Raw genomic sequence first — 27,355 nt, 5'->3', positions numbered from 1 at the left:
TAAAAAAAAAAATTCTTCCATAGCCTCTCTGGTGATACTTGCAGCACTGAGGTATCAAAAAAAAATATATATAAACCAAAAGGTTGCTTTCCTAATTGGTAAATAGAAAGTGAATGGAGAAAAGGTTTCGTTAATGCAGGCTTATCCACTCCTGGCCCACAGGCCCCCGGAGCTGGGGGCAGCTGGGGGACATGGGGGAGAAGAGAGGCAAAGTGTCCTAGGGACCTTTGGAGGTGCTGAAATGATTGGACAATAGAAAATGATCGAAGATTTAAAAATTAAGACTGAAAAAGGATGTCCCCCCCACCCCGCCCCACCCAAGCCGAACAGGTGTGCTTTGAAACTTTAAATATGTTAAATATTAAAATTGTAGCTTTGTTTTTAAAAAACGTCTTGGGAAAAGCAGTTTTTCATATTTTAAATAAAAATCTAACTAGACGGTAACATTGGAAGCTGTGTACAGACGGGAGGTTAATATGCTGGTATGACACTAATACAGTTCTTAGGTCTATCACACAGACAAGAGGAGCCAAACAGCGTTCTCACTTTTCCCGGGGTCGGCCTGGCAGCTGGGTGCTCTTCGGTCTCAGTAACTGACTTGGTTCTTGTCCCTCCCCTCCTCCGTCCCCAGAGCACCAAACTGCCTGCGACCAACTCCCTCACAAAAATATTTTTGATTCTCTCTCTCTTAATAGTTTCTATGTAGTTAATGGAATTGTATTTACAACAATTTCTTTGTTAGAATTCACAATTTCAAAAAACCTTATAATATCACCTCTTTCAACAGAAAAAAAGCACTTATAGAAAAGGAGGACACTCAAAACATTGTCGTCCTTACCTTATTGCCGAAAATAGATATACTTAGGTTAACAAAGAGACATCACAAAAAAGAACTGCTGGAGAGTCGGTTAATTAGCCTATTACACCTCACTTCGTATACAACGCCAAGGAGAAAGTTTATGCCCGCCTCCCGCTCCACACTTCACAACTTCGCTTCTGTGTGTGCTCAAGTTACACCTGAAAATTCATACAGTCTCAGAATTGGTACCAAAATATTGAGAGTAGTATTACCATCTCAGCATCCTTTAACAGTGAGAACAGAATCAAACAAGCAAAAAAAAAAAATTGTTTAAAGAAAAAAAAATACCTTAATATAACAATTATACTATGGTTAGCTTTTAACTAGATATTGAAGCTATATGACTACTGGACTAAGTCAAAATCACTACCAAATGTGATTCAAAGAGATTTAAAAGGAGAAGGGGGAAGAGAGAGGAGGAAGGGAAACCATCAAGAAAAACCAAACCAAACCAAACCAAAATCATGGGATATATACACATTTAAAAGCTGTCGTCTTATATTACAGCAGATTCGTGAGATGATGAGATGTAGTCAACCCTCGATCCGAAGTGAGCCATCTCTGGTTGGGATGGGGAGTGAGGCTGGTGGGGGAACAGGTTTGATGACATCACCTAAACAAAGGGCCACTCAGAAACTTCGCCCAGTCTTGCCTGGACATCCAGGTATGCTCTGCAGGACACAGAAGGTCGGGGATGCCCAGAAGAGAACATAAAGCGGGGGTGGGAGAAGAAAGAAGACATGTCAGGTAGGCATACCATTGACTCCAGCTTTGTAACTAGCGCTTTTGAAATCTGACTACATTGAGCTACCAAGGACGTTTGAAAATGGCCAGGCTAACCGCTTACTGGGGTCACAGCCTGAGCGGTGACATCTGAGCCATGCCTGATGCTGGGGAGAGGGGCAGCTCTGCCACTCATGCTGCTGGCCTGCTACTTTGCTGATGTGATACAGAGTCCTTGAGGTGCTGGCGGGAAGTGGGGCCCGCAGACGTGGTCACGGTGGGCTTTCAGCAGGACTGGTGGACTGCACAATGACCAGTGACGCTTTTTCTGGGTAAGTTTTTGTTTTCAAAGCTAGATGTCTTAAAAAAAAAAAAAGTCTGCCTTTATGAGATACCCATCAATGGCTGTCATTAACTGAAAATGAAAATTTCTAATAAAAAGCACCATATTACATACCAAAGACTCAAGGTCGGGATACTTATAAAAACATACAAAACAAATAACCAGCTTTGGTTCTAGGAAATGAAAACAGGCCTGGGATTCATAGACTTGCTAACTGAGTCTCCCTGAATTGACTGTCAGCCTGGGCCCCTCCTTTGGGGATGGCACTAAATGTCTGAGGGTCATGTTGGTTGGGGACAAAGAATGTGATTTGCTGTGGCCAGGTGACTCAACTGGCCTACTCAATCATTTCGGAGGGGGTGGGTGGTCATTCTATTCTCTTGGCTATTGCGTCCTTCTGAGTCCTGAAGTTGGACGAGGTGGGATGGGCTGGGGGCAGCTTTGCCCCTCCCCCCATCCCCATGGAAACGCTTCAGAGGCCTCGGAGGGCTTGGGCGGAAGTCTGGCATCAGCCAGTTTCTGGGGTCTGGCCTTCTGGGATCTGCTATGCCTGACACTCTTTAATCCCCTCACCATCTGACTCCACCAAGGGCTGGAGTCACCTCGGATCCCCAAGGTTCCTGGATGTATCAGTCCGCCTTGCTCTCAGAGGAAACTTACTTTCCCTGGGGACCCCCAAACCCCGCTTAATTAGTCGTGAGTAGCTCTCCTTCAAACAGTTAGTGGCCTCTGGCTCTGGCCAGCAATGGCTGGGTGAGTGCTGGAAGGGAAGTGGAGGCGAGGGGTGGGGAGAATTCACACACGGGGTTTACTTGGTTAAGAGAGGCAGTTGCGTTAGTTGAGGTGATTCCTTAGCAGCAATATTAAAGAAACCTAAGAGCTGCATGGAGCTCAGCTCCACCTGGTCCCCCAGCTGGGCCCACCTTACAGAGTCCTGGCTGGTTCAGGGGCCTGGAGCAGCCCTCAGCAAGAGGGGCATCCTACTGACTGCACACTCAAGTGGCATCTCCACCTCCATCCTTGCTGCTCCTCCGTCCCAACTCCCAGAACGGAAGGCACTTGGGCCCCAGCTGGGATTTTATGAGGGGCCCCATTCCTAGGCCTCAGCTGTCACCCTCTCTCTTCCAAAGAAACAGACTCCTGGTTCAAGCCCCTGAATTAACTCACTGACAACAGGTCCCATTAAGGTTTCTCGAGAGAACCCTTCTCCCTTCTGGGAGCTCTTCCTGAGAATGACGGATGCTCATTTTCAGATGCGAACATGGCAAGAGGCTTCCTCACTGGCTGCCCCAGCCTCCCCGCTCCTCCACTCCACCCCTTCCATATCCCCATCAAAGTGATTTAAAAAATGTTTAATTAACTTGAGCTCAGTTTAAAAGGTTAGGAAACTGGCAGGGATCCAAATCCATGTAACGCAGGTGATGTCGTTAATTTAATTTGCTTTTAGTGCGGTAATCTGGATAATTAGTCAGTAGTTACTGGCAAAAATGTTTTCTTTTCACTCAAAGATGGAGTCTGGCTGTTTGACTGCCTAAACCCCAGTGGCTGAGACCAGCGAGCTCCAGGGAGCCGAAAGGGCCCAGCAACCTGCAAGGCCAGCTCGCTGGACCCTGGGGGGCCCCCCGCCCCGAGGCCTGGCAGAAGCCCAGCGATCCTCTGCCTCGGTCCTCCTGGGACGGGCACAGCACAAGATCTCCTTCCAGTTTCCCACATTCTTGATTGCATTTCAAGACAGAGAAGGATGAGGGGTGGAAAGGATAAAGAAAAGGAATCAAAAGAGTCAAATTAAGAGAAAAAAAAGACGGTGAAAAAAAGTGGGATCATGATGAAAGCTGGAGGAGGGATGAGAGATTAGAAGACTGCATTTGTTTGCCCCCCACCCCCCTGAAAAGGGGTCCAGAAAGATGAGGGAGAGATGCTGACGTGATGAGACCAGGGCCCGAGCGTACTTGCATGCCCAGTGCGCATACATGTACAGACATGCCCAGTGGGCGTAGACACGTGGCAGAGAAGGTAGTAATACCTCAGAGTGAGATGGCAACGAAAGCACCTGCTCAATGGTATCCATTTGTAAAGGCCGTTGCAATCAAAGGTCCCTAAAATTGCACAATTGTTAAGGTCATCAGCACGCTATACATGGGAACAGACTGTCACATTCTGGGAAAGGAAATTATCTCTAGGACTAGACTGTGGTTGCCAGCATGAATATGTAATTCTGAGACACCGTGCCACGAGGGGCCAGGAGGACATCTTCCCCAGCTCTGACTCCTCCAGCCCCCTCTCCCCACCCCGACCTCTCTGCTCACCCAGGGGAAAATTGAGAGCCAGATTGACAGGGGTGGGTGGGTGATAGGAAAGGGGTCCTGTTGCTCTGAGTCCCGGAGGGCAAAGATAACAGTGTCTCTGTCCACAGTCCCAGTGGCTCCAGCTGGGGAGAAAGGAAGCCCCGTGCAGACCACACACGATGTGATGTGCTTATTTCAGAAACCATCACAGCACTCAGGTCACAGACCTAGGTTTTCACGAACAAATAGGGTCTGTGTTTCTGGGCGCTGACAATGGAAATGAGCTGTGTTCTGTGTGGTGATAGACGGTCTCTCAAATTGATGCAGCTCTAAGCTGAATACTACTACTCTGGATTTGGTACCGCAGCTGATCCTAGGGGATTTGACTCATCAAACTACTGACTTCAGTGATATTGGCTTGGGAGTGGAGTTGAACAAGGACCCGGACTGCACAGGCCAGGGATGGCAAAAGTGTGCGTGCATGAGTGTGTGCACATGTACGACGTATGTGTGTGTTTAAGGGGGGACTTCCAACGTGGCGGGGGCAGGGACTGGCCGTCCTGGTGCCCAGACAGTCTGCACTTGCTCTGTTCTCCCCAGTGCAGCCCAGGAGGCAGGGCTCTCCTGATAAGGGAGTGACCTGGGACAGCAGACACTCCCATCTCAGCTCAGAAATCAAACTGTCTCCAAGAGGGTGAGGTTGGCCGATTTTCTGTTTCCCAAATGGAAAGGACAGTGAGTGAGTGGGCTCAGGCACATTCATGCTCACACACACCGCGAGGGGGAAGAACAATACAATCTGAAAACAGCATGCAAATCTGTTAAGCAAATTTCCATCGCCTGGATTAGTCAGATTATAGAACCACAGAGCATTACAAATATCAAATGCATCTGGCTTTCGGGAGCGGGCGCAGCTAAGAACACAAGTGGGAACTTACTTGGAACCTGGAAACTGTAAGAAACATTAGTGGACGAAACCTCCTGGGACAGGGCTTGAGCCCCACACTACATCCCAGGCCACAGCGCTGCCACTGGACCTTAGGCAGGGGGTCTACCAACTAACGCTGCTACCCTAAGGGGGTGTGTCCGTAGCTCTGAGGTCCCTGCCCACGTGGGTCTCTGCAAGGACGGGATCAAGTAGGTGGGGGTGATACTGAAGATCTACTATGTGCCAGCAGCTGACACATCCTGTTTCTACGAATTCTCCCCGTCCTTCGAAGGAGGCACACTTATTTTCGTTTCGCAGCCAGGGAAGCCATGGGTTGTACATGTGGCTCAAGGTCACCTGGGCTGAACGTGATGGAGCAGTGATCTGAACCTGCCCGGCCCACGCTCCTCCCACTCGTCACATAACCGCATACCGTGCCTGGCCCACGGGCGCTCAGGGAGCATCTAAAAGAAGCTTCAGCCCTAGGTGGCCCACGTGATGCAGACCCACTGGCCTCTCCTCGCCTCCCAACTCTGGGCTGTCCGGGCACTCCCGCCCCGTGGGCCAGAGGAGATGGGCAGGAAGGGGCAGGCAGGAGGGCAGGGGCAGGAAGGTACTTACAGCTATGCCGTGGCCGAAGCCCGAGCCCGGCTGTGGGCTGGCCGCGCTTATGTAATTCCCCACTCCGGAGTCCTGGCTGGCAGGGCCGTAGAGATCGGCGACAGGTCCTGGGCTGTTGGCCCCCGGGAAGCCTCCGGGCCGCGCCGGGTTGGAGCCTGCCGGGGAAGCGGGCGCGCCAAAATTCGGTTGAGCACTGTAGCTATTCAGGACTGGTGTGCAGAGAATAGAGCTGGGTATGAGGCCAGAAGCCAGGCATGCACCGGTCATTACAAGCCAAACACTCGAGAAAAACAGCTGAGGCCCAACTTCTAACACTCAACCAAGGCCATGCGAAAACATCAGCAGGGACTCAAGAATACTCAGCCCAGGCTACTACTAAGAAGCTCGGAGCTCCAAAAATATAGAGAAGAAAAAAACAGTCATTCAACACACTACGGCAACCAACCGGAGGTGCTCACTGCCCACCAAATTATCACAATAGAAATAGAGATATATATGGAAGAGAGAGAGAAAGAGAGAGTTGGTTTTTTTTTCTTTTCACATCTGAATTGATGCTCATGCAGTCTTGTCTAGATCTGGGCACGTTGAGACAGCATTCACATCCCATGCAAACTACAAAGGAACTAGTTTTAGACTACACATTGTGTTAATATTGATATTAAAACGTGACAGGAAACAAAGCAATTTGTGTCCAGGAAAAAAAAAATCTTTGGGGAGGGGTTTTTTGATTTTTTTTTTGTTTGTTTCACTTTCCTTTTTTGTTTTTGGATCCATTAAATGACAAATTTGTTTTGTTTTAAAGACAAAAAAGATCTCCATTCTCCAGCTCTGCCCCCCAACCCAAACCGCTACTCCCCTCCCCACTGGCTACTCCCTCCCTTCCACCCTCCCACTTACATCCCTGAATGAAAGTCGTCAATACTGAACGTGGTTGGAGGATGGGATATGTCATGGAAAATCTGGGCATCTTAACATAACCGCAATGATGGTGGCAGAGGGTTCCCTTTTGGGGTGGAGAGCAGGGGATGGAGGGGGGGATGGGGTGGGGATGGCGAATCTGGAGGCTTTGGGGCCAAAGCTGGGTGGATGCCAATGATTCTACAGGACACCACACACTCACCTCCTGCAGTAGAAGGAAAGGGGGGATTTAAACTTTTTTTTTCCTTTTGTTTAAAAAAAAAGACAAAGAAGTATGAATTCAGAGCATACTGACTGAACCAATTTATCACGAAAGCACATCTGACCAAAATGCCTGCTTTTCTGTTAGTTATCTTCAGATGTAAACTGTAGACCGAGACAAAGAGCTAGGAACGGACCTTGGCTACAAGGAGATGGGACTTCACAGCCACAGATCTGGAGAGTGGTGGTGGGGAGGGGGCAGGGGGAGGGAGACACAGCCTTGGGCTCCCTCCCTGAGCCTCCCCCAAATTCCACCATTCTCTCCCCAGTGAGGGCCACAGCCTGTCAACCAGGTTAACTGTGTCTCATCTTCATTCCCCCTCAGTAGCTTAGAAACTTTTTCTTTTCCAAAATGGGAAAAAATATTTTTTTTAATTACCAAAGGAAGTTCTCATTGATCACAAAGAATTTTTTAATCATTTCTTTTGGGTGGGGGGGGTAATTCGGTTTATTTATTTAACGGAGGTATGGGGAATTGAGCCTAGGACCTCGTGCATGCTAAGTGCACGCTCTACCACTGAGCTCTACCTCTGCTCCTCCAACCCTAGTTCTCATTGACTTTTAAAGCTCAAGTTGTGTCCGGGGCTGGCCACCTCTGGGCTACAGCTAACCCATCTAGTCGAACCAGACAATCTGGGTCCACACACTTAAACAGCTCCCGGGGCTGCTCCTCATCTCAGTCGGCTCCCTTCTGCCCACCCCTCCCCCGACCCCGCATTTCCCTCTGCCCTGTGACCACTGGCCTCAGTGGCAGGAGGGAAGAACACCTGCAACTGGGCTCTGGGTCACGGCCGTGCCCCGGGGGTCGGTACTTAGCGCTCCTCACTTCTGGGGAGGCTTGAAGAGCCAGATGTGGATTGACTTTTACGCACTTGTCACCCGGACGGGAAGAAACTGACGAGGCACCCGAGCCAGCCTGGTCAGAGACGGAGGCGGGGACACGAAGACGCAAAGAAGACCAAACTGAGCTGGGCCTGGCTCCCGACTCAGCAGAGAAAGGTAAACTGCAGCCTAGGGCCCCTTGGAAGCTCTGCTGAGGCAGAAGGCCCCGAAGTCAGGCCCCCTGGAAGCTCTGCTGAGAAAGGAAGAAACTGGCCGATGGAAAGAACAGGTTGAAGGGAAAAAAAAATCACAGAGGCTTACAGCAAGTGAATGACTAGCTGGTTTGGGAATGCACTGGCAGACAAAGGGGACGGGACTTTGAATATGGAAGATTAAACTGGCAGATAACATTTGGCCCTTCTCACTGGTGGAGGCAAGAATCAAGCTGAGATAATCGAAAGGCAGTATTATCTTGGTCTCACACACTTTCCTCCAGACTAGGGAAAATGGAGAGAGCTCAGACAGTGGGCTCCTGGTTCACCCAGGCAGCTGACTGACCCCCTCCTATACCAAGTAACCACCAAAGTAACTTGTCTGTTCTGTTTCAGGGTCAAGAGTCGGGGTGCGGGTGGGGAGCCACAGTGGGAGACAAGAAGACTTTCTGGCCTCTTTCTCCTCTGGCCAGATGAGGATCCAGGAAGATGGTGGGCAGGCCTGCCCATCTAGAAGCCAGGAAGAAGGTGGGGTTTGGTCTTGTCTCCTTCCAGCAGTGGGAGAGCCACCTAGAGACTAACCTAGCCGGCAGAGGCCGCCTAGGAGACAGGAGGCAGCATGCTCTCGGAAGGATGCCGTCCAGAAACACGCCCCTCCAGTAGGCTTAGAAGATGGCAGGGCTGGTGTTATTTGCTCCATCCCTGGCTACCTCTCCCGGTCCTGTGCGCCCAGGAGGCCTGCAGCCTGAGAGCGGGCCTGAAAGGGGTTTCACAGTAAGCAGTTCTTCTCAGACCTACATCTCACCCCTCCTGGCTCAGTCCTCTTCCATCAAATGACACAGGAATCACCGTGGAGAAGGCACTAGATTAAAATACAGCTCTAAAACCCTAAGTTCCGTATGATTATAGACTCCCCTCCTAAAGCCCGAGCCCCAGCTAAGAGTCACCGTGCAGACAATGCCCAGCCACAGCAAAGGCAGCACCGAGTTCTGGACAGTGGAACCTGTACCTTCAAGGAGCTGCGCTGCGCTTTGGGCAACTCCCTCTTGTCCCAGAAGAGGACAGCATTTCGCAAATACCCTGGCATTTTTGCAGCAGAAGCCATGAGCACTAAGTGGCCTGGGGCAAGCCTTGCTCCAGGCTGCAGTTTGGGGGCTCGCCGTGTGAAGGAGGGTCACACAGCAGCAGTTTAATCCCAGGCAGGGTCTTCTTCACCCCTCACCCCATTCCCCAGCATCCTCTGGGCTTTCTGGGTCCAGGCAGCAGGTGCACTCAGGGCGGCAGCTACGAGGAGAGAAAGGGGGCACTGGACTTGGAGTCAGAAGACCTGAGGGCGACCCCGGCCCTGACTCATGGCTTCGGGCCTGAGGGCCAGCCCCTCACCCACCGGAGTCCTCATCTGTGACATGTGGGTGCTGCTGCCTGCCCTAATCAGCCTGATTCTCTGTGGGCTGCGGTGAGAATGCAAAAGAGGAGGCACTCTGTAACTTGTCAAGTTTAAGACAAATACACCTGTTTTTGAGACTGTCAGGTGTGCAGAGTCCAACAAGGCAGGTACTGTAGGCAGATTTCAGAAGACCTGACTTGGGGAGCACAATGCACTGGCCATACACATCAGGAAGTGATTCACAAAAGGATCTGCTTCACCCACCTGGTGCATTTAATCATCTTGGACCTGATGAAAGGACCCTTGGGGAATGGGAGCCAGGAAAGCAAGGACACTAAATCTCACTGAGGTCAGCAAGAGGAAATGCATTCGAATTAAAGCGGGAGGCATTTTGCGTTGGATAAAAGGAGGAACTTCCTGCCCATCGAGGGATACAACACCTTGATGGCTGACCCAGGAAAGCCATCCCAGAGACCTTAACAAAGGCCTGTCCGTAGGCTTAGACCCTCACCTGCAGGGGCTGGACCCAAAGCTGGGGGACGCCTGGGGATTTTACAGCAAGTCCAGGAGATGCCTGCCTTCTGGCGGGCACAAGCCTGCACGCGGCTCAGCCCAACTGTGGTCAGAGCGGGCTGGACTGACAGTGGAATGAGTTAGTCGTGAGAGAGGGCGATGAGCATCAGAGACTCACTGCAGGTCTAGGAAAGGTACGGAAGTCAAGATATTTCTGCATGATCCCAGAGGGGTGCTGCTAGACCTAGGGCAGAAAGCTAGAGCCCGGACTATGATGGGGGCACCCCTGGGAGGGTCCCTCTGGCTCTAAGGCCTGAAAATAGGATTATTACCAATCAGAGAAAGGAACTGTTTACAAAGTTCTTTCCCGATGAGCTCAGCACACATTCTCTGGGGCCAGCAGGGGCCCTGCCAAGTCCCAGCCTTCAACCTGGGTCCTGGTTTGGTGGGTCTCACATTTCACCAAAGGGCAGGGCCAGCCCTCCAGACAATTCCAATCATCTGCTCTGTGAATTACCTGTGGCTGCCTGGTTTAATCTCAGGCAGGAGGCCCCATGGCCCCTAGAGCATTTCTGGGACAGAGAGTATGCTGCTCAGGGCAAGGCAAACACAGTGGGGGGCCCATCCTCCCCAAGTCCAACTCTGAAGGGAAAGTGCTACCCAGGAGGACGCACTACACCTGCGTCGGGGCCAAGGGAGGGGAGTCTGGGCTGCCGTGTGTCATGGCCATGTTCCCAGCCCCCAGCTCCTGCAGAATGGAGGACTGCGAGCATAAGCCTGGGCGCTATTCTTTGAGGGCAGGGCTGTGTTAACTCATCACAGTAGCTGTTAGGGATTTTGGTTTGTTTTAGAGAATTTAAAGAAACTGACTGAAAAAGGAATGAGCAGGGGGCTCTGTTGACGGGCTGATGCCAGAGAAACACTCTAACACTCCCCTCTGCCTTGGCCTTGTCTATATCACACCTCCCTCTGCCTTGATTAAAACCCCACAGCAGCAGAGACCGCCTCACATATTAGCATAGACTCCCTCAAGGCAGGGAGTGTGTGCAAGGCAGGGACTCTCGGGGTTCTCCTGGGACCCGGTGTTCTCCAGGGTGAGAGCAACCTGCTTGACTCCCCCACAACACGGGGTGCTCAGTGGATGTTGGGTCCATAATGCCAGGTGGCTGCCCAAAGTGGAGGCCTGCCTGGGTCCCTCTGAATAGCCAGCTTCTCCTTGCTCAGGGGCTCTGAGGACTCGCAGCCAAGGCCTTCCAGGGAATAGAGTTGGGGACCCCAATCTGCAGTCTTACCACACCCTCTGGAAGTCGTGCCCACTGTAAATTAATGCAGATGGTCAGATGGGAAAGGTCAGCCTGAAAAGATCCACCTGCTCTGACAATGGAAGGAGAAACACTCAGCTATGAACTATTACAGCATGTCTCCAGCAGTCTGCCCGGCCACTATGTCCCAGGGATCCTGGCTCAAACCTTCCTCCTAGAGCCTAGCCTGAAGCGGGGAGAGACGGATGGAGAGGACTGGCAATTAGAGCTAAGCTGGGAAAACTGTATGACACAATAAATTAAAATCAAATCAGTTCAGGGACCCAGATGCAGAGACAATCAATGTCATACACAACAATTTTTTTTAAAAAAGTTCTGCTGAAATTCAAGCTATTTCAGAAGGCAGGGAGAAGATATACTTTAAAACTCGGAGAGGATTAAGAGAGGAACGTGACGTTACTTCTTCCCCTGTCTCCACAGACAAACAAATGTATTATTACTGTGAGGGACAAACCCAGCCTGGTGTCAACAAACCCTGACACATCCGGAGATGCCTGGCTCGCTGAACACACTGCACAGGACACACGGAGAGTGTCAGCTCATTCACTAGGCTGACAGGGAGTCACAAACACTCCAAATGTCGGTTTCAGTGGTGCCGGAAACTGTGATTTCCACCTGTTCTCTGAACACCCAACCTGCTTATGCCCACTGTGGTCGGTGCAGGTGTCTGCTGGTTAGTGGTGGCCTATCTCAAGTAGGGAACTGATGGACAGCGGAACCGAAGGCTTGGACTAATTATGTTGTTGAATGGTCTCAGCTTCCAATCAAATCACATCCCCTGAAGAGATAACTTCACTGCTGGCTGGCTCCAAACCCCTCACCCCCTGGGCTACCGGTGAACCTGGAGATTGACATCACCACTCAGATCAGTGCGAGGAGGCAGCCCCAAGCACCCCGAACGGACCCATCTGAGGAAGGCTTTGCAGCCGGTACTTTATACTTTACGTTGCTGGACACTCTCAAGAAACGGCTCATTCTCTTTCCATCTTGAGGCTTTTTTTATGATCAGCCCTGACTTGGGTGTGAGTGTGTCTCTTCCTCACAAAGGACCAGGCTGGGTTGGTTGGGAAGGCAGAAAAGGGGAGGTGGTGGGGCCAGTGGCTGCCGGCCATCTGCTCACGGGGTAAATTCTGGGAATGGTGTAGCCTTGAGTGGGCCTGGGCCTGGGGGCCAAAGAAACCAGGCTTTTGTCAGGAGGGGAAAGAAGAAGCCACCATCAAGTTCTCCTTTCTCCCAGAAGACAGGGCTCCTGAGGGACTGCCCTTGTTTGCTGTTCTAAGGAAGGACGGGGAAAGGGGCCCCAGGGAAGGACAGGCCGTGACCTGAGTCCCCAGTGCCTGCGGGCGCCTGCTGTCCCAGTGTGAACTGTCCGCCAGGCTGCGACAGCCTCCCCCAGGAAGGGACCCCAGCGGCTGCCCGAGCTCAGGGCGCAAGTCAGAAGGCGAGGTGGAGATCCTGCTCCCTCTGGGATGTGAACGAGCGTTTCAACAGCACCTCAGCCCTGAGCCTCTGACGTGTTTGGGAAAACGAGGGGAAGTCAACCAGGACACGAATGTTTACAGTCTGGCTGAAGCAGGCAGTGTTTTAACACTCACATCCTGCTGCCTTTTCCCTAAATTCACTGGTTTCAGACTCCAGGCTAGAACATGCAAGCAGGAGCAGATGGGGAGACCCACCAGAAACCCCCGGCCCCCAGGCAGGAAATGCTGCTCTGAGCCGACCAGCAGCTGCATGCGGCCCTGGGGAGGTGGGCTGCTGCCCCCAGCACTACTCGGCTGGGCAAGGGCGGGAGGGGCTGTCACGGGCGATGCCAGAGCTCCCCATCCCAGCCCTCTCTGACCTGAACATCAAAAGGAAATGGAGATGGGGGCGTGGTGCCCGGGAACGACTCCCTCTCTCTCTGCAACAGCTCCGCTGCTCTAAGTGTCTCCTAGTTTAATCCAGAGAATGTGCCTTGCTATATTTTGATCTGGTAACTCACTTCGTCTAGGGCACACCCATCTCTCTATCTTTTCAAAAAAGAAACCAGTTTGGCTTTTGCTCACGTGTCCCCAGGCGCCCTCCGTGCTGCCTCGGGCCAGAGGGCTCGGGGCCTTGCTGGTGTCTTGTAAGTGACTCCTCGCACTGCAGCCCCAGCATCCGTTTCCTGCACTACGTACTATTGTTAAAAGAAAACACTATGAAGTCCAAGGCCAGAACGACATCCTTGTAATATTATTCTCAGCCACCATGAAAAGCTCAGCGTGGCTTCTCAGGATGCCAGGCTGGAAAGAGAACTGAGATTCACTGAGCACCTGCTGTGTGCCAGGCACATCTGTAGGTGCTCAACACCATCTTGTTCGCACTCCTAACAACTTGTAAGATAGGCTTCATTACCCGGGGGTTACAGACAAGGAAACCAAGGGTTGGAGCAGCTGAGGGGCCGTGTCCGGCGTCTAAGATCGACTGCACCCGGCTCTCACTCAGACTTCAGGGCAACTCCCGGCTGCTGTTTAAACAGAATCACGCTGTCCATGTGTCCTTCCTTGCCCTATAGTTGGACACGGTTTCTTCTGTTTATTTGGATCTTTCTTTGCCTCAGAGAGGGTGCAAAAAAATCAAGGACAAGAAATCAAACCTCCAGTGTTGGAGTGCCAGCCTCCAGAGACGTGGGCTCTGTTGCCCTTTCCAAACTGGGAGCTCCCTGGTAGTGGAGGTGCCTCCTCCATCAGACTGCGGGCTCCCTGAGGTCGGGCCATGCCCGTCACAGAAGACAGGCGACAGCTTCTCTCCTGAGGACTAGACCTCCCTCCTCTGTGCCACACCCCAGAATAAGCCTGGGCACCAAGGAGGCACGCAGTATTGCTGGGGTCAGGGTGATGTGGTGAGGGCACTGCCAGAGAGAAAGGAGGCCTTCCTACGGGCCCCAGAAAGGGCAACGAGAGGGCTGGTTTCAGTCCCAAAAGACCGGTCCAGTCCGCTGAGGGCCGTCCTGTGAGGAGCTGGCATGCCCTAGTACCATGAGTATTTACTGCCTGATCCTATTTCACAGAAACTCACTGGGGCTCCAGCAGCCAGGGGGTGGGGTGGGGAGGATGCCCAAGGGGCAGCCCCTTGAGGACCTGTACAAAAGGCTTTCCGCTTGAGCAGGCCGTCTTTAATAATTATAAAGGCACAGGAGTTTAATCCATTTTTGATGTAAGCGCTAATAGCTCTGTGTCCTTGAAGTTCAAAGCAGGCGCATACATGTCACTAATTAGCCAAGCACGGCGCCATTCAGCTTCCTCTCATGTTTCTAATTAGGTCTTTAATAACAAACAAACTCCGACCTTACCAAAAGGCCCCCATTCATCAGACAGCCAAGGAGGGTGGCTGCTTCCCTGTTGATGGTTGCTCTGGGCCGCTGGTCCTATGTGTACATGCCCTTAATCTCAGCCAGGCCTGGCCTGTCCCCGGGGGAAGCAGGAGATCCATCTATGAAGACAAAACCCCCTTCTGCCTGTCCTGGAAGGGTGGAATTCCTGGCCCTGCTGGGAGGACCAGTGGTGGGCAGGAGAGCCCTGGGCTCCAAGGCTGCAGACTAATGATCCCAGACCAGCTCTCCTGCTTGTTAAAGGAGGCTGGGGCAAGCTGCCTGGCTTGCCTCTGTTTGTCTGTTTCTGAGGTAGGGATGCTGGTGACAAAGTCACAGAGATGTTGGGAAGCCCTGTATCCGGCAAGAACCTGGTGGTATTTGAGTCCATGGTTACACAGTGGACTTGCCTGGGGAGTTTCAGTACCACTGAGGCCTGGCCACACCCCGGTAGGTTCTGATGTGACGGATCTACAGTGTTGCCTGGACACTAGGAATTATAAGAACGCCTCAGGTGATTCTAACAGGCAGCTAAATTCAAGAACCACCGAGTTCACGTCAGTTCCAGAGCTTACCAACAGACAACAGCTATAGCAGGTCCACCTTTGTTAATGAAAACCATCCAGAGCACCAAACTCTAAAGGGTTAATCAACCACACCCACGGATGGAAATTTGACTACAGAGCATTTTTTTTTTAATGATACACAATTCTGGGAATATTTCTATCCCTCTCATTGCCTTCACACACGAAAAAAAAAAATGCATGAATGACTTTTCAGATGCATCCCTACCAAGCTGCCTCATCACTTGCCGTGGCTTTCCCTTCAGTCCCTCCTCCCAGATCTTAAGGCACTTTCACTGTCACCCCTTTTGCTCCCAATGATTGGAAAGAGCAGCAATGCAGAGCTAGAGCTGAACAGTTCCCACGAACCCAACAGTCTGAAATCCTTTGCCCCCAGATCAACCAGCCTGTTGCCAGCAGAAGCCAGACTGGAACCAAGTCTTCCTGTTCCCTGCTCTTCCATCTATGTTCTTATCCTTTTTTTTTTTAAAAGCCTCTTATTATCCTTATCTGATTAATCCACAAGGCAACTCCTCCGTTAGGAAGAGAAAGGGATATAAAGGATGCCTTATATCAACCCTTGAACAACCATGTAACCTTCTAGCAAGTCATCTGCAAGACTGATTTATTTCTCTTCAAGCCAGGTGGGAGGGGAGACATTGAAATCTCGGGGGCTATCTCAGTGGAAAGTTTAGAGGCTGCTTTATGCACGGAGCTGAACAATCTAGACCCAGAAAAGTCAGTGAGGCCAAGGATACATAGCAAAACTGGGTGAGGGGTTTCCTCCAACACAGGTTCGTGTTTCCTGGCTTTGCTGCTGTGTTTGTGGTCTTTTCTCTGGAGGCTGAGTTGACCCTGCCAGCGTCTGTGCCTGACGGACCCCCTGATTCCAGGGCTTCCTGGGTCCCGTGTGTCGGTGAGGCTGAGCCTCTCCTCTTTCCCACAAGGCCAGGAAAACTAACCCTCTGCAGGTTACAGTCAGAAATAACTTTCAGAAAAAGTGGGTAAAGTGGGGCCCGGCAGCCTCTGCCTCCCACAGTGGGTTCTACCACAGGCACACAGGTTTGCATTAATTGTTTACCGCAGACCTGGACAGACCATTTTATTAATATTGATAAGTAACTAGGAACAAAGGGCCCCTTTATTTTTAGCTTCCTCTAATTGCGTAGTAATTACTCATCTACAAAACAAATGAACCCCTGCTCCCTGTTGCTATGGTACTAGGAGCTCAGCCTCCCTGCAGGGCGATTGGCCGAGGAACCCGCTGCTCCCGCCTCCGGCCCCTCCCCTCCCAGCCATTGGCTTAAAGCAAAGCCCCAGCAACTGGGCGGCCAATCCCCTCCCAGCTCTAGGGCTGGGCTGGGCTTCCCAGCGACCTTCCAGATTCAGTCCTCACAGCTTGCAGGAAGGCATGTTGACTCATCCCTACGGAGAAGTCTGTCTTGCCCAAAGAGGCCCTCCCCTGCTGCATCGCCTAGTTTCCTCAGGCAGTGGCTAACTTCCTTCAGTTCTGTTTTAGCTAAAGGCTCCTTTCAAATAATTATCTTCAGGCTGTCTCACTCTCACCCGACAACACCTCCTCTGGGCCTCCGTTGTGTGCCTTTGGATTAAAGGATGCAGGGACCAGAAGCCAGATCAGAAATGTCAGGCAAAGCCGGACAGAACCATGAGGTTAAATCTGCAACAGCAGAAGCAGATGCAAAAAATACAGAGAATGCCTCTTGTGGCCTCTTGTAAATGATTTTGGGTTCTCTCCTCCCCCAAGGAGACGGAGAATTGAGTTGACGGCAGTGGCAGGTTTTTGTTGAGGGTATGTTTCAAAGACGTTAGGACTGGAAGGATGCAGCATCTGCTGACAGTGGTTGCGAGCTCAGGCCTGATGAGACAGATCTAGGCTCAAATCCTGTTCCTACGACAAGCTATCTAAGCCACGGTTTTTAAATCTTAAAAATGGGAATGGGAATCACAGCGTCCATTTCATAGTGCTATGAGAATTAAATGGGATCAGGCAGGTGGACTCAGCACAATACGTGGCTCACTCATAATACATGTGAGTTATTAACATATTACTATAACCATTATTTTATTAAAATTGGCTAAGAGGTGTCTTAGCATTTTATCAACCACTTGCAAGATATCCTTCCCTTAAGGGACCTCCCAGGTGGGTGTGTTGCTGGCTGGAACCCTCCTATCCATGCCATAGAATAGATTTTGTTGTGGCTCATCCTGACAGATCTAATTCCAACAGCCAATCACAGCTGTTCAAAAGCATCATTCACCCACCTCCTGTTGTGCAGGATCCCAGGATGGAAAGGGGAGACCTTTTTTATTTATTAATGAGCATTCAGGAACAAAGGGTCCCTTTGTTTTCTGTTTTCTCTAATTGCATGGTAAATACTCATCTACACTAAGAACAGGAAGATTGATGGTTTCTATTGTTGGAGAAGGCAGGCACCCCTCTGAGATACATGAAAAACACCATCCAAAGACTCAACATCCTGCCCTTCATTCAGGAGAACTCACCAAACGGGAAGAGGACTGAGGACACAAGATGCACAAATATAGAGGAGCCAGAGCAAAGGAGGGGGCGCCCCAGGGAGGGTTAATCAGGTATGGCTTCCCTGATGGCCTGAGCCAGATTTGAATGCAGGGAGCAAAGTCGAGGACAGAGGGAAACGGACTGGCAGGAAGGATGGATGAGGGCAGTGGCTGCCGAGGGCACAGGAATGGGAACCAATAGCCCCAAGCAGGGAATGGATAACAACTTGCTGGCAGAAGCAAAGGAGAATCACTGGAAACTAAGGTGGACTCTCCCTTATATGGAATGCCCTCCAGGGTCTGTCCTGCTCCCCTCCCCTTGCTCCAGGTCACAAACCCAGCCCCAGCCCCAGGGATTAGGGGTCAGGCTGTTCTCTGTGGGGCCACTGCCAGGTTGATCTTCCTTCGTTGGTTCCGACCTTATGAAGCTCCACTGCCATAAAGAATATGAACCTCCCTCTCCCACCAACGACTGTATCAATGTGGCTTTCAAAGTCTCCCTCTCCCAGAATCTAGCCTGTCTCTACCTCTTCAAGCTTATACCCTCACTGCCCACTAGACAGCTTCCACTGTCCCCAAACCAGCATGACGTTGAGCCCAGAGTTCATCAGCTAATGGGTAAGAGCAAATGGCCCAGAGCATCTCTTACTGGGCAGCTGTATATGAACATTTATGGAGTGTTTACAATTTCACGGTTTGTCACTTGTCCTTATGCCTCTCTAATCCACCGTGCTGTCAGGCTTGTCTAACATAGACATCTGACGTCACTTCTTGGTTTCTAGTCTCTTTGAGGCTCCCAGTTGCCTGGGTGAATCTGGGCTCTTCAGCTCTGGCTCCACCCAGCTCTGTAGCGCATTGTCACTCCCACCCCTTGCCTGCCTTGCATTTTATTTCCTAGCCAGAGTGAACCTTCTGCCTGCAGGGCTTCAGAGTCACTCTGCTGTTCTAGTGTCTTTGCATAAGCTGTTCCCTCTGGCTCCCTGGGGAGCTCCTATTTGTCCTGTAGAATTATAAACACTCACTCCCCTGTGAAATCTTCCCTGACTTCCCCGAAAAGCTAATCACTTCCTCCTCTGTACTCCTTCACTGGGCTTAGGCAGCACATTGTAAGTACAGGTTAGTCTCCAAGCCAGGTTGGGGGAGCCTCCAGGGCAGGGACTGTGTTCTCTATTCTCTACAAGCTTCCCGGGCTGCGGTGGGCAGCACTGCTTGTCTACCCAGCATCATTCTCGCCCCTCACCCTTTGATCAGCACCCAGGTCTTCCTTTGGAAGTCCATCCTTCTTCCCCTGTGTAAGAGTTCTTCAGTTTAGAGGAGATGGATCCCACCCTCAGCGACCTTGGCCTCGGCCAAGAAGCACAAAGTTCTGGACCTTCTGCTAGAATTCGGGATCACCTGACACCCCCTCTTGTTCTAGACAGGGTAGTATGAAGCAGGAACTTGTTGCAGCCATTTTGCCATCACAGGAAACCAACGGAGGGACAATATTGAAACAAGAAAGAGGGCAAAGCTAGGAGAACCGCAGAAAAAGAGGCCTGAACAGTCTGCACACGAAGCTCAGCTTCCAGGATGCCAGCCAGTAAGTCCCTTCTAATATTTAACCATGCTGCGCTGGGTTTCCTGATACAGTCCAAAACACCTTGATTTCAGGCCGACGGCAGTGTCTGCCACCTATATTAATAATTAGTGTTGTTAAACACTTAGTAAATATCTGCCCATTTGAACTCCATGGCAGATGTGCCCTGGGCCTGGTTCTGAAATCTACATCTGAAAGGCTGGACTGCGAGGTGGCGGCGCATGAGTCCTCAGAGGACACAGAGCTGGCAGCCAAGGCTGCTGGGCTTTCCCAGGACACGCCGCGTCCCCGCAAGTGCAGGGCGTCCGGGCGGCAGGTGAGTTCTTTATGAACAAACATGGTTTCTCCACTGAGTCACTTAAAGGTGGCCAAAGACCTGGGTTCCAGTTCAGGGTCCTTACCCAAAGCCTTGCCTCAGGTTAACCAGCTGGGTGACTTTGGATAAGTCATGTCACCGTTCTGCAGCAGCCCAGCTTTCTTGTAAAAACAAACATGTAAAAGCAAGCCAAACACTTCTGCCTTCCTGCCTGTCTCAGGGGGTAGCTGCAGCCATAGACATGACACTCTAAGCTCTGCAGAAACACAAGGAGCCGTCATGTACTCAGGCATGTGCCCCTTTGATGATTCTCACCAACGTGTGGGTTCACTGACTTTCCAGGCTCCCCAGACTCTGCAGTGCCCCCACCCAGCCCAGGGTGCAAGGAGGGGGTCCCTCTGCCCCCCTCTCTTGGGCTCTACACGCTCTCACAGAGCGTCCAAGGGCACCACTCTTCCCACCCCTCCTCCACACAGCCAGGCTTGGGCTCCAGAGCCAGCCTGAGGGAGGGCCAACCAGCTCAGGGGGCGGGCATGACGCTTCACCCACTGAAAATAATGCCCCTGATTTAGAAGACCATTAACATTCTCCCACTCCATTCACTTTAGGATTAACTTATACTTAGGTCTGGGCTTCGTGGCTAGTCACTAATTGCACCAGAGCTGATTTATCAAGTGTATAGTATTTCTATTACAAAATTATTGATTAGAGCTGATGTATTTTATCCTCAACAGAGTTGGTCCAAAAGCCCTTGGAAAATGAATGAAGCTGAGGTCAGAGGCGGGTAGCTCTACACATTATTATAAATTCCCTGGGGTTACTGAAATCCAATGCTGGACTCTGTAGGGAAAGTCCTGGTTCTCCCAGAAATGAGGATTTTAATGACAAGCTGAGAAAAAGGGTGCCCTTGTCTAGAGTGCAAAGCAGCAACTGGGAGATACACGTTCAGGGAAGGTCTTTCGGGCAAGTCTGGTTGTAGCAGCTGGTCCTAATGTCACAGACTTGTTCTCCCTCTGGGCTACTGTGCTGGCTCCATCCCAAAGAGGGTGTCCCCATGACCCTACCCACAGATGGGCCATCCTGGGGTCACAGCCCCCCGAGGATGCTTGCTGCTGGCACAAAGGAGGCTGCGTGAGAAAGAAAAGATGCCTGCACTGCAGTCCTGTTCCCAGACGTCAGCTCCTGCTGATGGAGGCACAGGACATCCATCTTCAGAAATAAAGGCAGCACAGTGAACCATTTTCCTTTTCACAATGAAGCTGAAAGTGCCAGAAACAATGCACTGTGGGACGTAGGGGCTTTCAAGGGGAGGGCTCTAGATTCTCGGCCCACTGAAGGCAAGAAGTGCTGCCTGTCTTTGGCACAGCACAGACCTTCAATACTCTCTTGTTGAAAACAACGCCTGGGAAGCCGGAGGCTAATGCCACAGTCGGTGCAAACAGTGCGCCGATCTCTCCAGCGGCCGGAGGAGTATGTGGACATCCTCAGTCCTGAACACGTATAAGACGGAGGACTGCACTGGGGATGTGGAAAATATCCTGAGATAAAAGCAAGGGAGGCCTGAGAGCTACTCTCTCCACCCAGGTGCTTATTTTATTAACTTATTTCTTCTGTCCTTGGACTTGAATTTTTCTCTTGTTCATTTTACCTACTTAGGCTGTCCAGCCACAGAGCAGCAAAGTCATTTTCCTAGCAGAGCCAGACCTAGGATTTAGGTCAGTGGAGGGTGGGGCGGCGGGTTCTGCTGTCCCCGCCGCTGTCCCTGCCACTGTCCCCACCCTCTTCTCCTGCTCCCCAGCCCGGGTCAGTCTGCAGCTCCAGCAGCCCTGAAGCCTGACAGTTCGAGACATTTCCCTCAGTTCTGACCACTCCTACCCCATGAAGTCCGGGCCAGAAGGACGGCTCCTCCCTGCGTTCCCTTCCTGCGCCTCGGGGCCCTCGTTCTGCCCGCTGGCTGACTGGCCTGCGCATTTCAAGCCTGCTTCACCCCGACTGGGCCACTCTCCCCAGGGCTGCCATCCTGCAGTAGCTTCACACTCTTTTGGGGACTTCTCAGGCTCTGTGACTTCCTGGGCTTCTGTCTCCCCTGATGATAGAGAACTTGCACCCCTGAAGGTTCAGAGCCCGCCTGTGTCCTCCTGAAGCACTGGCTCAGAGCCACCAACCAGCCCAGCTTTAGGCGCAGGTCCAAGGTGGCCACTCCCCCTCCACTTTCCATCAACTGACAACAGTTAGGGACATCTCCAAAAGCTCGACTTATGACTTGTCACCACAAATGGAGGTGACCCAGTGCGTCCAGAGATGACCGATGCACATGCCCTGAGCCGAGGGCAGGGGCTGCAGGGCTGGGAAGTCTTCCTGGGGACACAGAGGCAAACCCTGGCCTCTGCTTTGGATGTGACAGGCTCCCTCCCCTCCCAGCTCGTCCTCATGAAGCTGTGCCAATAATCTCCATACCAGGAATGTCACTGCTCTCACCCCACTTGCCCCGACCCCTTCTCCCTTTACCTTCACCAAGTACAAGGACAAACGGCGACCTTCACTAGGACTAAATGCATTCCCTGTCTGCAGACCACGGATCTCAAGATCTTAACCCCTTTCCCTACCGAATTTCATTTCCCCTCCGACCATGCAGAGAGGGCTGCCGCCTGGACCTGTCTCCTTGAAGGGCTGGGTGTGAACGGGCAAAGGACTCAAGGAGGAGCGGGCTTGGAGGAGCCTTGCTGCTAGGCCCTAAGAAACAGGAGAAGACCTGCTCTGTTTGAGAACCACACGAGGGAGACAAGAACAAGGAAGAGCATGAAGACTCCTTCCAACCCTGGTTCCACTTTCTTTCGCTCGAGTTGGGCACTGTCCGGAGAGAGCTCAGTTGGGAAGGCTTGAGCTGAGGGTGGTGACCCAGTTCTGGACTGGGGGAGCAGGGAGTGTGAGGGAGGTGGTGGTGGCTGATGGCGAGAACATGGATCCAAGCCCCCTTGGCAACATAGAAAATATGGAGTCCCTTCTCTTCCTGGCTCCCCACGCTGTCCTCCAGACGGTCGTGCTGTGCCGAGCCGCCCGAGACAAACCCTGTAATATCAACTCAACAATGCACGTTCCACATCTACGGCTACAGCTACCAGTACGTCTACTACAGTGCATGCATTTGGTTCAGTCCCACAGATACAGACAGTCTAAGAACAGGCAGGGGGTGTGAAATGTTTTACTGGACAACAGGTGTTTTGGAGTTGTAACTAATTAAAAAAAAACAAAAAACAACAAAAAAAACAAAATCGAAAACAAAAGTGTACAAAAAAAAAAGACATTTCTGGAGAGCTGGATATGAGTTTGTTTCTTGAACTGTTTCATCTGAACAAGCAAAAACATGCAAACCAGCTGGTACTAACAGGAAGCTGGACACTGAGAGAGGATTAATAGGTGCGGACAAACCTTCCCGCTGAGCGTGCTCAGAAGAGTGTTTGAGAGGAGGTGTGCAGATCCTAGTGTAAGAGAGGCGGGAAAGTATGCCTCAGAGACACTCTCACCGCAGCCCCAACCAAGCAAGAGAAAAGACAACAGAAAGGTGACTCTCACACTCACCACCACCGTCAGGAGCTCATGTCACTGGATGGGAACAAAGCTGGCAAGTGTAAAGCACAGTAAGGGGTCCTGGCTGGGCCGGGGCTGGGCCGGGGCTGGGCGGGGGCTGGGCCGGGGCCGGGCCGGAAGCTCTAGGACTGATACACCCATGACGCCACCCAGAAATCAAACAGCCTGGAAATCCGAACCGTCTCCCTCCCCTGTTGGGGGGGGTCATTTGCCAAACTGGATTTAGGTTTAGGCGGGACATGATGGGGCCACTGGAACTGAATGAATACGATCAAAATGAACAAACAAAGTCTCGACTGAGCACAAGAAAAGATGACGTTTCAAACTTCCAGGTGAAGGTAAAAGAAAAGTGACACTGATAGTGAAGTCATCTAGGAGTCGCTGGGACATCCCCTGGGGGCCACCTGAGCCCCCTCACCTCAGGTCCGGGTTGAGTTGGGAGCAGGGAGGTGGGCTGGTCCACAGGAGTCGGCCGAGGTGACCCGGGGACCTCTGACCCTGACCCCAGCGCCCTGACGGTGCTGTTGCCAACCTGAGCGAAGTCAAAGCTGCTTCCCACCCCGGCCTCGGCAGGGGCTTCCACTCAGGAAGCTCCCTCAGCATGTCCTAATGAGGGAGGGAAAAACCACACAGAACTGGGGAGCTAGGCAAAAATGGAAGTGAGAAGAGGGCCTCCCATAGGACGCCTGAGCCCCAAACCAAGCCCGAGAGCCCCTGGGGAGCAGAGGCCCCATGTCCCGCAGTTCACAGTCTGCTGCCAGGTTCAGCAGGGGGCCGAGCTCAAGGGCGGTACTCCGCAGACTCCCTGAACCAGCTCCCCGCTAGGAGAGAATGCAGTTGAACTTGTGACACCCTCCAGCAGCCCAGGCTGCTTGCTCTGGGGTGGGGGGTCAGGGGGAAGGGGCTGAAGGGTCATCCCCCTCCCCTGGGGAGCAGCTGGGATGGGTGGGGCAGGGTTGCAGGAGCGGCTGAAGGTAGAGCCCGGCATTGGCCCTCAGTGAACCCCCGCTGGCCTGGGCTGATGCACGCACCCAAGTAAGTCTGGGCAGCCCCTCACATACATGCCAAAATGCCACCCAGAGGCCACTGGAACAGGTAAATAACTGGCCAACCTGCCAGACTTGGGGTCCAGATCATTTTCTAGAAGGAGGGAGGGAGAGAGGGAGGGGATAGTCCTTATAGGCCAAAATGCACTAAGAGAAAGACAGGCAGAGATCACTTTTCCCCAGCCTTGTAACCCTGTCCAGGTCCAAAGCAGGTGGGGTGGGTGGTGGCCAGGCTACCCTGTCTACATGTGGGCAGGTGTCATCCAGCCAGGGCGGTGTTCTGACTTTGGCAGGCACAGCCGGGTCACTGGCCTCCAGCCCACCCAGGCAGCACCGTGGGGTGCCCTGTAGCTTCCCAGCCAAGCCCGCACCTGGGGTGGGCACCTCAAGGTTGAGGATTTACTCCTTGCGTTAACCCAGGCTGCTGTGGGCAGGGGCTCTGGGAGCACACTCCTGAACAGAATTCACTAACAGTGCAGTGATGAGCATGGCTGACCTAGAACGGCCTGTGGGAGACTTCTCTCCCGATGGAAATGGCTACAAATAAAACACCACTGATCCTGAAAAAAAAAAAAGTGTGGTTGGAGATGGCTCTGACCCTTGGGGTTAGGAGTTAGAGGGGATAGTGGGACTCCCGCCTGGCTCTGGGGGGTCTGTGAGAGGGTGGGGGTGGCCGAAGTGGGGCACAGACCATGGGGAGACCACTCAGACTCGCAAAGAACCCCATGCTGCCCTTTAAACTTGCCATGAAGTCAAGGAGAATGGGGGTGGGGAGAAAGGCAGGGTTAATTTCGGGTTAAAGTTTAGTTTCATAATCCAAGTTACAATAAGAAAGAAACTGAACGGAGAAAACAACAACCAACAACACTCAAAAATCTCAAGAGTTTTCTTTCTGTCATCCCCCCTCCAGGCACAGGTAGGACAGAGGCTCATTTGGACTGATACCAAAAAGTGCTTTGGTTAAAAAACCAAACGGAACAGGGAGACACAAGGCAGCTGTGCAATCTGCCCCCAGGGCAGGGGGACCAAGGGACACTGGCCAGAGGGCCGGTGGGGCCGTGGGAGGTGGGCTGGGGCAGGCAGAGGCCGAGGAAAGGCGCCCGGCGCTCCGGCCCCCCCCAGCTCTCTGGCTAACTGGCCCTCAGCAGCCCCTGAGAATCCCCTGGCCCCTCCAAACAATCCCCCAGTGGGTGACTCAGGGGAGTGGGTCCTTTGTAGCTCGAGGCAGTGCCAGTTTGCATGGAACGGATTTTTACTGATGTTTCTAAAGGGCCTCACTGTGCCAGTCTCTTACCACCGAGGGTGAGGGGCTTTTTGGCATTTGCCCTTTGGGCTTTTAATGTCCCACTTCCTGGACCCTCATCAGCACCTCCCTTCCCCGACCTTCCTCTTGATGTAGCCCTGTTACATCAAGCCAATGGCTTCCCCGGGTGCTCCAGTGCCCTGGCTGCGGGGTGTTGGGGGAGAGCTGCAAACCAGGGCTCCTGGGTTTAGGAGGACTAGGCCTCTCGGTGCTGGGGTGGGTCAGGGGAGGTCAGGAGGCCTCCCTGGTGGCCCAGCACACAGCGGAAGCCCTGCTTGCTTAGGAAGGCAGAGAGCATTGGGGGGAGATGGACAACAGCCTGGGTCCAGCCTGACTCCACAGTGCCGCTGGGAAAAGGTTCCCACCTTGCCCCAGGGGGTCCAGTCCCCCTAAAGGGTTGGATTTGGAGACCACAGGACCGGGACCACCTCATGGGAGGGAGAGCCCCGATTCCCTTGGCAGCTGGAGTCCAGGAGCTCTCTGGTATCTGCTAAGAAGAGAGTCTGGGATGCCGCAGGGGCTTCGCGAAGAGCAGCTCTGCTCCCTGGGGTCAGGGGCGGCCCTGTGTCTGACCCTCGGGGACTTGGGGGTTAGCCGCAGCAGCAAGCCACCTGGCAAGGGCAGCAGGGCCGAGAGGGCGGGCTGCTCCAATGCCAGGAACACGTGGATGGGCTCTGAGCTTCCCTTCACGACCTAGAACTTCTCTGGCTGGGTCAGAGATGCAAGGCAGGGGGCCGTGTGAACCAGCAGAAGCCAGGGAGGGAAAGGACCACGGGTGCCCTGAAGCCAGCTGTCAGGTGAAGGGGCTGTCCAGAGTCAGAAAGAAACTCCTTTTCCTTTTTTCAGTGAGAGAATAATCCTCTACCTTTGGTTGGCAGTCCCGTGACTGAGCCCTGCGGGGGGCTGCCCTGGGTGGCAGGGCCCGGCCCGCGCTTCCCTGCCCCCACCCTCCGGGCTGTGGTGAGAGGAGTGGACAGACGCAGCCACACAGATCCAACAGGGCCTTTACCTTCCCCTGCACACTGGGCATGCCTGGGAGCCGCCTGTCCCGTACACCTTCCTACCTGAGCCTCTTGCCGCCGCCACCGCCGCCGCTGCCACTGGTCCGTAAGCTGCTGCCGGGAAGCCTGGCGGAGAGAGAGGAGCTGGGTGAAGGAGGGTCCCGGGAGCCAGCCACATCGCACCGGCCGCGCTCCCCATCCCCAACACAGAAGACAGGAGTGGGAAGGGAAGTCCACGGGTCGGCTTTTAGGAGGGACACGGGTCAGGGGCTCTCAGGCTTCTGGAAGGCACAGCGTCTTTAGGTGCGTTTGAGTCTCACACGCCTGTCAGCCTAGAACCTGGTTCTGGAAGGCACACCGAAATAATGGAAGATTAGGAGGAACATCTCTTGAGAGAGGGGCGAGCTCCCGGCTGGCCCTGTGTGGGCACCTGGCGATTCCCCAGGGCTTGTCCAGAGCCTGGGGGCTCCAAGCCTGGCCAGGTCACAGGCAGCCCTGAGCCCCAGGCAGGAGGCCCTTGGATGGCCTCTTGATACAACAGCCGCCTTGGCCAGGAGATGGCTCAAGTCCAGCTGTTCTCCTGAGGCTCTGCAGGTCTGCTCGGCCGTCTCGGCTCCAGATCTTCCTGTCAGCAGCGTCACGGCCCCAGGCCTAAGAGCAAACCCTTCTGGGGGTCCAGCTGTGGGAGGAAGTGTGGGGTTTCGGGGACCCCACGGCTCCTGAGGCACATTACAGGGATTTAGATCTGGCTCTTCGGTCTGAGTGCCACCGTCCCAATCAAGCTGGCATAGAAGGGTCTCCCAGGGGCCTTGATCAAGCCCTTGTGCTATCTAACAGTGCACCAGGTGGCAAGGCTGGCCCAGCAATCGGACCAAACGTCAGAAGGACACGGTGACCCA

At 52.8% G+C, this 27,355-nt stretch overlaps 1 protein-coding gene across 6 annotated transcripts in view; it reads right to left on the bottom strand.

Moving 5' to 3' along the window:
- MSI2 (musashi RNA binding protein 2) overlaps positions 1 to 27,355 on the bottom strand; it is a 376,222-nt gene that overhangs the window by 251 nt on the left and 348,616 nt on the right. For 3 of the 6 annotated variants that reach the window (XM_072940163.1, XM_072940161.1, XM_031685124.2), the window contains 4 exons: positions 26,520 to 26,582; positions 5,760 to 5,968; positions 3,949 to 4,021; positions 1 to 1,530 (listed from right to left, as the gene is read on the bottom strand). The exon at positions 1 to 1,530 is cut by the window's left edge and continues 251 nt beyond it. In XM_072940163.1, coding sequence (XP_072796264.1) covers positions 3,980 to 4,021; positions 5,760 to 5,968; positions 26,520 to 26,582 — 314 coding nt within the window. In that variant the 3' untranslated portion in view covers positions 1 to 1,530; positions 3,949 to 3,979. The remainder of the gene's footprint in view (positions 1,531 to 3,948; positions 4,022 to 5,759; positions 5,969 to 26,519; positions 26,583 to 27,355) is intronic. The other 3 variants (XM_072940165.1, XM_072940164.1, XM_072940162.1) reach the window with 2 other exon arrangements.

Source organism: Vicugna pacos, chromosome 16 (genome assembly GCF_048564905.1).
Source record: "Vicugna pacos chromosome 16, VicPac4, whole genome shotgun sequence".
Lineage (NCBI taxonomy): Eukaryota > Metazoa > Chordata > Mammalia > Artiodactyla > Camelidae > Vicugna > Vicugna pacos.
Note: the sequence above shows the minus strand (reverse complement) of the source record. Positions and strands in the feature narration are given on the sequence as shown.